This window comes from Bidens hawaiensis, unplaced genomic scaffold, assembly GCF_021521415.1.
Source record: "Bidens hawaiensis isolate Kalapana, Puna unplaced genomic scaffold, B.hawaiensis_p1.1 tig00027544_1, whole genome shotgun sequence".
Classification (NCBI taxonomy): domain Eukaryota; kingdom Viridiplantae; phylum Streptophyta; class Magnoliopsida; order Asterales; family Asteraceae; genus Bidens; species Bidens hawaiensis.
Window position 1 is genome coordinate 96,170 of NW_027494460.1, and position 12,209 is coordinate 108,378.

Genomic DNA, 12,209 nt, shown 5'->3' on the forward strand with positions numbered 1-12,209 from the left:
GAATAAACTATTTAGTTATCAAGACATAAGTTGTAGGTGGTAGAGATAGAGATAAGAATGCTAAGGGTGGATGTGGCACACTAGGTTGGACCGAATAAAAAACGAAACCTTTTGGGAGAGATTAGTACTAAATAATGCACTATTATATACATTATTTGTTTTTAATATGTTGTTTTTTCTTTACAACATACCATTCTCAGACCCTACTATAACTTTAGCTATCAGTGGGTTTTGCTTGGTGTGGTTCTATTATTTTTCTTTCTAAGTTAACTACTTTATGCACTCCTATGATCTACAATCAAATGCACTTTGCAACCCCCATTAAATTTAACATGCATAAGCCCCCAACGATGTAACTCTTGTCCACTTTGAGCCTGGACGTTACCCCAACATTAGACTTATGCTTGAATTCGTATGAAAAGACCATTATACCCCTCTAGTATGCGTCCCTATGGTTGATTATAAAATTTTGAACCCTCGTCATTTTTCCATCCAAATTTAAATTTTATGCATATATGATGTTTGACTTTTACTTTGACCTGTTTGTTAATAAATCTAACTGATCCAAGAACTATTGATTGGCTAAGTAAGCTGATTAACAGCATGGTAACTGATTAATTAACCTAAGCTAATAACATTTTAAGTTGTTTAATCGCTGACTTTCATTCTAAGTTGCATACTAGCTGATTAACTAACCTACTAAGCTTCGTATTAACATGATTGATTAATTAATTAACTAACCTATCAAGAGATGATCTAACCCAGTGATTAACTAACTGTTGACTTTCTATTTGACTTATATCTATATAACCAAGAACTATAACTAACTCTTAAACTCAATTTGACGATATACATGTACAAAACTATACTTGAACTTAGTGATACTTATTAGTCCAACCTATAGAAAAACACTCAACTTAACCTACACCAATCAAACTGTTTCATGCTTGGTTAATTAATATAGCTGATATAATTCAACATATAACTGATTCCAAATGATCCAAAAATGTTTAAGCATCCAACCGATAACTAATTCAATCCACCCTACAGCTCATTCTAAGCTGCATCTTAACGTGCACTACTATATTAACCTACACAAATTGATTAACTAAGCTGCATATTTTTAAGAAATTAAAGTTCATTAACTAAACTAATTCAACCAATCAAACTACTATCATACTAACACAATACTAACATAGTGGGCGATTAACAACCAAATGAATGCCAAACAGTTGCATCTTAAACTGCACAAATTGATTAACTAAGCGACATCTTTTGAGATAATTCAGGTTTAGCATACTAAGTGATAAACTAAACTGATTCAACCAATCAACCTACTAGCATACTAATTGATTCAACCTATACTTCATATTGATTGTTGACTTTCATGGTTGATTCACTAAAACCTACTAGCATATTGACTTAACCAATCTAACTAACATAAGACTAACATACTAAGTGATTAACAACCAAATGAAAGCCAACCAGCAGCATCTTAACCTGCACCAACTGATTAGCGAAGCTACATCTTTTGATATAACTCAAGTTCATTCCTAACATAAGCCTATGCCGCATATTAATTGATATTACTTAAGATCAACCGAGACAAAACAAAAGATCTAAAAGCCAATTACAAGATCAAAAGTATGTAAGCAACCGTCAGCAATTGGACGGAACCCACATGGTGCTACATGTTCCAGATGACGCTCGTCGGGGCAGCCAGAGCGTGGTTTGATCGTCTACCGGTTCACCACATCTACGATTGGGCAGACTTCCGGCAGAAGTTCAGCCAGCACTTCAGTCAACAAAGAAAATATACTGAAGAGCAATGGACGATCCTCAACTGCATCCGAGAGGAAGACGAATCTTTGCTAGACTTCATCACTCGCTTCAACTCAAAGAAGCTAAGTCTGGGCACTATTAGCGAAGATCTTGTTCCCGCCGCTTTCATCCAGGGCGCTGAATACCCAGAGCTCATCCGCACGTTGACGGGTAAAGATGGCATGCCATCCACGTGGGATGCCATCATGACGGCAGCTAAACGCTTCGCCGAGACGGAGAAGCAACTGGGTAGAAATCTTCCCTAGAGCACAAACCTCTACACGCAGAGAACCAGAGAAAATAACGTTCGTACCCCCAGACAAAATAAGAAGAGAAAGCTTGGTATTTGGCAGTCAAGGATAAACTTTGACACCTCATCCAGCTCTCGCCCTCTCTTAGGCGGAAGGGACAACACGCACTCGTCGAACTGGAATCCCAGGTGGACGCCACTCACTAAAAGCGTCACCGAGATATTTGCCACCGAGAAACTCCCATGGCCAAAGGCTCCAATAATCCGACAGCGTCATAACGCTGATCAGAGCAAATCCTGTGACTTCCACGGGACCAAAGGCTGCACCACGGAGGAATGCACATCTTTAAAGGATATCGTCGAGACATTCGTCAAAGATGGGAAACTCACACACCTCGTGGCGTCAATCAAGAACGGCGGGAGGAATGACAATCGGTACAAGGGCAATGGACGAAAGCCCGTCGACATCAGCATTCACATGGTTCATGGCAACGTCAGAGGAAGAAAACGACGAACAAAGCCAAGTGCGTGGAAGGAAGCTGAAGTGCGCTTCCCGCGTGTGCCAGGAGGGCCCAACAAAGAAGGCCCCATAGTCATCAAAAGCCAGCTGGGGCACTACATCACCTCCCGCACTCTTGCTGATAACGGCGCTTCGTCAACGGTCATGTACAGGCAGTTCTTCGACAAGCTAGACGACGAAGACAAAGAACGCCTAGAAACGGTTTACGCCTCGATGGAAGGGTTCAATGGCAGCACAAACACCCCCTTGGGTATCCTATCTTTCCCCGTCACTCTCACGGACGGGAAGTACTCCCGCACAGAAGACGTGGACTTCGTCGTAATGAGGAAGCCACACCACACATACGACATTCTCTTCGGGAGAGATGGGATAGCAAGATTTAATGTCGTGGTGTCTTCGGTCCATGGCATGATGGGATGGCCAACAGCTGAGGGTGTCGCGATGATCACGGGTATTCCCCAGGTATGCATCGCATCTGTCTCATCTAAACCTAAACCAAAGATGGCCAAACCAACCATTACCGAGCCGGAAGAATGGGCCTTCAATGGCAAGTACCCTGACCAGGCCGTTACCATTGGCCCAACAATCACTAATCCCACGCGCACCTTACTCAAACGCTTATTACAACAAAATGCTGACATCTTCGCGTGGACACCAGCTGACATGACTGGTGTACCCCGAAGTAAAGCGGAGCATAAGCTCAAGTGTGACCCGGCTTTTACGCTGGTCATACAAAAGCGCCGGTAATGGGTGCGGAACAGGCTAACGCGTGTAGAACCCAAGTCAAGGAACTCCTTGACGCAGGCATCGTACGCGTTAGTAAATATCAAACATGGGTTGCAAATCCCGTCATGGTACCGAAATCCAACAAACAATGGCGCATGTGCATAGATTTTAAAGACCTAAACAAAGCATGCCCCAAGGATTGTTACCCGTTACCCAAAATTGACCTTAAGGTAGATTCATTAGCACCGTTTCGCCTTAAATGCTTCCTTGATGCGTATAAGGGATACCATCAAATCCACATGGCCGTTGATGATCAGGACAAAACCGCATTTCGGACGCCCGATGGCACATTTTGTTACCAAATGATGCCATTCGGACTTAAAAATGCTGGGTCCACGTACCAACGCCTGATGGACAAAGAGTTCCATGCCCAAATCGGGAGGAACTTAGAAGTTTACATGGATGACTTGGTCATCAAAAGCCTTGAGCCAGAGGCGATGTTGACAGACATCGAAGAAACTTTCAACACGCTCAGAAAAATAAACATGAAGCTCAACCCGAGCAAGTGTTCATTTGGGATGGAAGAAGGGAAGTTCTTATGAGTCATCGTTTACATGTTTATTGCTTTTAGTTGTGCAATATTGTGTTTATATTCATCTGTGTAACCCTAACAAGACTGATCGATCTTTATTGAGAGAGAATAGGCTAGATCGTTACATTGTGTTTTTTCTTTCTCATACTATAATCTGCTTACAATATTGAATCATAAAAACATAGCAGTTAAACTAATATATGCAACGTCATGATAACATAATAACTAGAAACTTATGACTGCTACGTACAAGTAAAATACTAACTATAAGATAAACAAGTCAAATACTAATTCTAAGGTCGCTAAATACAAATGCAATATGTTAAGAATAAATATGACACATCTCTCTTACTAATAAATGAGTAGATTTTCCACAAAATTCTCCTCTACTTTTCACCAAAACTGATTTTTTGTTCACGTGTAATTTTCTTCTTTTATTGTTAATTTTAATTAATTAGTATAATCCCAAATCTGTTAATTCTCTCTCTTTCTTCAATCTCAATTGCTCTGATAAATATCCTCTAACCCTGATGATTTCATAACGAGGCGGCCGCTGATCTTTAATCATGCATTCGTCATCAACAAATCAGGTATTAATCATCTACATATTCAGTTGTCTTCAACATTAGAAGAAAGGGGTTATTTTAAAACCCAAATATTTTGATATATTTCATCTGTTATTGGGTTTTCAGATATGTCGTTCCTCCTTCAATTCGGATGTTCTAGGAATCTCCTTCATTTCTAGTTGTTCTACAATCATCAATCTACCTCATTTGTGTTTCGTCTGGTTAGGGTTTTGTTAGATTATTTTTTATTTTTGATTGTTTCTTGCTCTATGTGCTGAATTAGGTTGACCTGAACAATTCATGATCGTTCTAAATTCATCTTATATGTTTTTGTTGTCTGTTGCACTGTTCGATTATGGAGCAATATCACTTATCAATACTTTGTGTCTCCGTCAATTTCAGTATTCAAAGGTATGTTATGTTCCAACTCTAAATTAGTTTTCTTGATTGAGTAATTTTATTAGGTTACCTGAAATTTATTGTTTGGTGATATTCGATTTGGTAAAATGTTTGTTTGGTAAGGCTCGATTGGGTGTTTGATGAATGAACTATTTGGAGATGAGTCATCTAAAAATTATAGTTGAGAATAAAATTTATCTTTCAGAATCTGAGATGGACCATCTAAAAATTATCTTTGGAAATGAACCATTAGAAAATTGTTCTTATGATATGAAAGCTAACAAGTTGAGAATTTTGCTCTTTTGTTATCTTTGATTTTTTGCTGGGAAAGATACATATATGCCTCTATTGATATACTGGGGGTGTTCATCGGTTCAGGTTATTCCGTTTGGGTTGGTTTTCGTTGTACTGAGACGATATCGTTGTAGATTTTTTAGTAGAAGTTAGAAATAAAAATGAAGCTGTGATTGCAACATTGGAATGAATTACTCATGTAGTCATGTGTGTTCTTCAGAATGTGAGAATATTGAGGCGGTTTTGATGATTGTTGTGAATTTAATTTCAAAATAAAGGTTGTCCTCAAAAGATTTTAAAGATTAGTAAGCATGTATTCATGATACTTGATTGTTGTCGGTGTATTAACTAAGAAAGTTTCATACTTGACCTTCTGCTAACATTATTAACCTCATTTCATGTTGCCAATTTGCAGTTCAAAAACATGTAAATGTTTCATATATGAAATCTTTTGTGGCTAGGATTGTAGCATGGTTTACTGGATATTTACTTCTCAAGTTAGTTATTTTTTTAATTTAATTATTTTTTCTTTTGATGATTTTGGCCCGTTTTGATCCAAACCTATTTTGATCAAATCAATATTTTTTTTACACATATTGGATTTCCAATGTCCTTTTTGTAGTAAAACATAAATTGTTATGCCATTGTATTAATGCTATTATAGTGTTGTAGATTTTTTTTATTAAAATGTAGATTTTTGAACAAATTGATTTCATATGCATTATTTACAATGATATACATTGTGGGTTGTGGGCGAATAATGATTTGTTTGTCTTCAGGTCAGAATTGAGGCCTTAAGTGGGTGTGGTTTGTATTGAAAAAAAGATCTTGAATCCATAGGTTCTGTTTGCCAAATAATATAACTTCCTTCCACTTATTTTTCGTGGATTTACCAAGTATTACTCAGTTTTCATCTTATTAACTTTAAATTATTATTGTAACACATGAAAGTTAACAGCTTAAATGAAATGCTATTTTTTAACACTTTAGAATATATTTGTTGATTACATAATTCAACATGTGTGTGATATCGCTTTGCCAATTTTATTTTATTTTATTTATTTCTTTATTTATTTTGGTTAAAGGAGAGCGCTCCACTTTGTCAGTTATCGAACACAGAAAAGTGTATGATCTTGGTGGGTCAGAAATCTATACAAAGCTTCAAAGGTGTTAATATGGTTATGGAAGCTGTAGAGTGATCATTGTTTATAAATAAGATTTTAGAACAGATTTTCGAAGAAACTGCATGCCGAAGGAGAAACTTATTATGGCTAGCATTCCCCACCAAATGATATGAAAACATAGACTTAAGGAAAGCTTTCAATTTTCCAGTTACTTATGAATGTTTCCGTTTAAATCATATTTAGAAGATTGAAATCCTAATCATCAACATAAGACATGGAAATAAAGGTTTCATGAAAACTTAGCCTTACAAAAAAAGTAGATATGAAATGATTATATCGATCATTCTTTTATGTCATTATAAAAATCTAACAATTTCAATAACCAAAGACTATTCATTCATGTTTTTATTGGTGGTTCTTTATTTCTTACTCACAATTTATAATTTTTGTTGAAATTTATGTTTTTAACATGTATTACTGAATGCTTTGACAACAAAATCTCTAATTTGTGCCTTTTATGTATTAATATGTATTTGAATTTTCACTTACACTTTCTTATAGATGTTAAACAAGCATGATAATAAATACATGCATACTCAACAAGAATTTCTTAATTTAAAATGTGCCTAAAAGAAGAGAGATCGATGAATTTGGGTATAGATAGAAAAAGAATCACTTATATTTGACTTAATATAAATTTGGCTTTTCAATATTAATTCAATGAAGATACAAAGTATAGCGTATGTGATAATCCCAAATACTTGTAAACTGTTTTCGGATGTTATAGATGACATTAATAGCATGCGGTCAATTTAACGACAACTTTTTTCCTTCACTTTATCAAATGCTTTTTATTCATATATTCTAGCCTTTAATTATGTATTATTCGATTCTGTTATTTGATGGTGTTCTTTTGTCAATATACGATAAACATAATTGATGGTGTTAAGTTAAAAGTTTTTGTACCTAGCCCCGTGTAGTACATGGGTTATAACCTAATAAGTTAATAAAAATGGTTGATGGAAATAATCTTCAGTAAAAAAAGGTCTTCCAAGATAGCTTTTAAGGCATTAGGCATTACAAACTAATCACTTTAATACAATAATAATAAAAAAAGCCTTTTCATAAGTATATTCTCCTTTTTTTAATATGCCAATTTTCGGAAATATCTTAAAGATATGTTCGGAGGCTATTTTCAAAAGGGCAAGAAAGTTGCGTATATGTCACATCATAGATGTGGATAGATTATGAAAGGGTTGTTTGCTTTTTGCAATTTGTCATATAATATGTTGAATTGTGGATATATCATAGTTAGCCCGGTTTGTTTTTGCCTCTTTTCTCTAAATAGAGAAAAACGTCTGATTCGGTCAGACGTAATCAGACGTGGGGCTGTTTGTTTTTTTTCTGGCATTAAGAGGTTCAGCGTCTTAATAGCATCTGAACCAGTAAGAGCTTTTAGTGGGTCTGAAAACCTCTTAACCCAAAAAAAACATACGTTTGTCTCCGGCCTCCATTAACTTCTAACCCGGAGACTAGGCTCCATCTTCGACGACTAGAGGACGTCTCTAGCCTCCACCTCTTAATGATTCAGATTTCAGACATTTGAACCACCTCTTAACATTCAGATTTGGTATTCAGATTCAGACTTAAATCTCTAAAAAAAACAAACGGGGCCTTAGTGTATTAATCAGTGAACCACGTAACGTTTTTTATTTTAACGTTTTTCGAGTTGTTGTTCAACCTACTGTCGTTTGATTTGTTCTCTTTCACTTTAAATCAAGCTTTCTAATCAATATTTTGCATTTTGTTATCTTTATCTTATCTTGTTATTGTTGGCTTTCAATAAATTATTGTGGTTCATTTTAACTTATTTATTTTAGTTTGTTCAATTTGGGTCCAACTTTACCATGTGACTGGACAGTCGTGTGAGGAAGAAACAAAATGCGTGGGGCGAAATCAGTTTATCCGGGCAATGTTGACACCCTTTCAATCGCATCCGCTTGTTTTTAAAACCACGTATCGAACACCTTGAAAATGATTTTCTCTTTTAAAATGGTTGTTAAGATTTTGATAGTTTTTTTTATATGAGTGTGAAGAGAGAGGAGTTCAATACATAACTAAGTTAAAATAGACAAATTACGATGCCACATATTACATTTGTACGTACTGATTTAAATAAAGTATTTAGGTGTGTTTTTTTGGTAAGTTTGATTTGTTGCTTTTTTTTCTTTTTCTTTTTTTAATTTGGTTTATTTGAATTTGTTCATTTGTTAACTTAAACATTAATCATTCTTTGTTGTTACTAAATGTTTAATTGGTTTCTGCCTGTCAATTGGGCACCAAATTTTCATAAACCCATAACATGTGATAAATGAACCAAAAATCCATCTAGTTAAAACCGAAATGCCTTAAATATCTTCAAAGATGATAAGTATTTAAAGAACTAATAAATATTTTTATATGTAACAACTAACAACATCATAAACAAATAAGTAAAAACATAATATTTAGCCCAACCCATTTGGCCCAGTTATGCAAACCCATCAACAAAATTTGAAACTACACACATACACAAGTCTACAAACAAAGCCTTACTCGGTTACTCCTATCTCTTCCCTCTCTTCACATGTTAACATACTACTCTCCTCTGCTAAACAACTATTGTACGGTACAAACCCCTTTGCGCACCTTTCTCCTTCGTCACCATACTCACCTTTTTCGCTATCATGTGAACAACATTGTGTCATTTTACACCCGGGTCCTAGAGTAGGCATCGATTTCCACGGTAGTGTTGTTAATGTGTCCACAGAAGACGGGCTTGTGCAGCCCGCAATAAAAAAAGTCTTGCCAAAAAGCTTTAGACTTCGGGTCGATAATGATTTAGGCGAACCTGAGGACATGTTTTCATGACTTGATCTTGATGAACCATGACAAGTAGTCCGTTTCTTGAATGGAACTAACGCTTTACGAGGATAAGGGCGGGTTGGTTTCCTCTTTGCCCGAGGAGGGGGGATCTCAATAGGTCCTTGTCCCTTCTCTGCTTCATCAACACAGCTCGACTCACGAACCACTTTGGAAAAAAACTTTTGAGCATGACTTCTTATTTGAACCGCGGTTCTGTTCCCCACATGTTCTGCAAATCCATCAAGATCATAAACCGCAATTTCATTATTTCATGGATCATAACCGCATTGTATATAACGCATTCGAAACTTGTGTTTTGGAAAAATATGATATTTTACAAATTATAACTTATAAGTTTAGAAAGGTATATATATGAAATGCCATTTAAACCTGTTTTAACTTATAAACATGAACCATAAACCATACCTTCAATCTGTCGCCATGATCGTCCGTACAACTTTAGAGCTTCAAGAAACCGTCTGTGCTCATCTTGGGTCCATTTTTCCCTTTGTTTAGTGATCGTGTACGGTTTTCGAGCCTGTTTGACACCAAAAGTAAAAAACCAACATGAATATACAACATTAAAAAAAGTTTTTTATTTTTTAAGTGAATCGTTGCGGGAGCATAAATGATAAAAGTCATAAAACTATAAACCTTTAGAGCATAGACTTCTCCAACGATAAATCGATTATCAAGTCGACTGTTGGTAATGGTGTTCGACATGGAACTTTCACTTTGATCCTATGTTTAATTAACAAGATAACATTAGAGATACGAAGATTAAAAGGAAATATGCATAATACCCATTTTGATCCAATGAACACATTCTGTCAAGTTCTGTTTAGATTAAAGAAAATAGTAACAAAAATAAGTCAAAAAGGACGAACATAACTATTCAAAGTTGTGATAATAGGGAAGAACAAAATCATATATACATTTAACATCAATCATATGGCACTCTCCCAGACTTTGACATTGGCGGTTTCTCTAATATGGACACCGCCCCACCAAAGCCTCAAAAAACTTTGGCGAATGCCCTTTTTGGCAAAATCGCTCAGAGCCTGGGAGAAGTTTTTGGATTGTCCTCCCGACAGAAGGCGGTTATTGAATGCTTACAAGGTCCTCATGCCCAAGATTTTCTGACCGTTATCCCGATTGATGGCTTGGGCCAAAGCATGTCTGCGGTCGAGTATAGGGCCATTCTTAAGTACCGTTTGATGGTCTCAATGTACCCAGAAGACGAAACATGTCCGATCTGCCGTAAGGCTTGCCTGGATAAATTCGGAGAGCATGCGGTTCATTGCAAGGAGATGCCTGGGTTCAAATACTGACATGATTGGGTGCGGGACGTTCTTTGGGACATCTTAAGGCGAGCTGGGATATCAGCTAAAAAGGAAGCCCCCGTAAACTTCCTTACAAACCCCACGGAAGGGAGATTCACTCTACGACCGGCAGATTTGCTCGTCTTTGGTTGGGCCGGGGGAAAACACGCTTGTGTTGACCTCACAGGGGTATCTCCCTTAGTTGGTTTGAGGGATAATGGGTTTGTAGCTGGGCAAGCAATGAAAGGGGCTGAAACGAAGAAGGTGGAGAAACATGCTAAAGCCTGCGAAGAGAACCAACATGTTTTTGTCCCTTTGGGTTTTGATACCTTTGGCTCATTGGCACCGGAAACTATCCGTTTCCTAACCAGGGTCCAACGGGTTGTGCATAGCAATGTGTCGACTCCAAAGGGGCAGGGGTATGTCTTTAGCAGGTTAGGGTTTGCAATTCAGAAAGGGGTGGCGGCGCAGCTTGTTGCTCGCCTACCTGCTATGTTGATGTAATATCTATGTTTCCATATAATGAAAGAAGTATTTACCTTTATGTTTCACAAAAATAAAAAAATTATCAAAAGCGTAAATTGAATTTTAATAATCCAAACTATAACCACAACAATCTATACTAACAAACTTAATGGATGACAATCTTGACTTTCATTTTCATTGTTTTGAAATCACACAACTAAAGTTAGGGGTAGCCGGACCGAAACCGAACGGTTTCAAATATCCAAAAAAAACCAAAGTTTCTGTTTTCGGATTGGTTTTAGCCCAAAATCAATCCAAACCGAACCGTGCACGCCCCTGGTACTTATTTATTATTGGCCAATGAATCTATTAAATAATAACCTTAAAGGATCTATCTAGTACATACCTCAACCATGATTGGATCCGACCCGTAAACTCGAAATCTACCGGAGATATCAAAGATCCGAACTCTTATGCCTCAAAGCACCAATTTGTCTAAAGAGGACACCTATGAAAACAACAAAATAAACAGAGGATCGATCTGCCGGAAAACCTTAAAATGGATAAAGAGAGAAACAGAGGACTTTTGTGTTGTTTAAGGAAATGGAACTAGTGTTTTGTACGAAGAAAAAGTGCAAAAGTGGTGAACAGATGTGCCACGTCAGAGATGATATTATTATTTTTTGTAAAATGAATAAATGGGTGGGTGTTTGTGGCTCATGTTGAAGTAAAGACATGGGCACGTGACTGTTTTATTAGGTTTCACGGAACGACATCGCTTTGTTTGACAGTTGTGTTGAATACTGGTGGGACAAATGTAAAGATCTTCCAAACAACAAAATATTTGTTATTGGGACATTGGGGTACCACATGATGATACGTTCTTTGAAGTATGTGATACGTTCTTTGAAATTATTCAGGTGGCGTTTGGCTGTTATTCTTCAACAAGAGTATCTCTAATATCAACAAAATATTTAAACTAGGTCCTTAACGCCTTAACGAACCACTTTATATATTTTTGTGTTATTGTATTATGTGACATGTTACACTAGGTCATTAAAAAGTCATTTAGATTTTAATGACATATGTTAGATGATGGTCTTATTGGTCCGTCTCATATGTTAACGTGAGTTTTACCCAAGTGCAAGTCAGTTGGATCATAACAAGTTATTAAAGTTTTAATGAAGTATATTGGATAATAAATCCACTAATTTAGCCCTAATGGG

General features: G+C 36.6%; 1 protein-coding gene across 1 annotated transcript; it reads right to left on the reverse strand.

Moving 5' to 3' along the window:
• Positions 1-8,883: 8,883 nt before the first annotated feature.
• Positions 8,884-11,932, reverse strand: LOC143575589 (protein REVEILLE 2-like). Its single transcript, XM_077059919.1, has 4 exons — positions 11,390-11,932; positions 9,851-9,937; positions 9,623-9,734; positions 8,884-9,425 (listed from the first exon to the last, which is right to left on the reverse strand). Exons 1-4 carry the CDS (start codon positions 11,396-11,398, stop codon positions 8,884-8,886), a joined length of 750 nt encoding a protein of 249 aa, XP_076916034.1. The 5' UTR covers positions 11,399-11,932.
• Between the last annotated feature and the right edge of the window lie 277 nt (positions 11,933-12,209).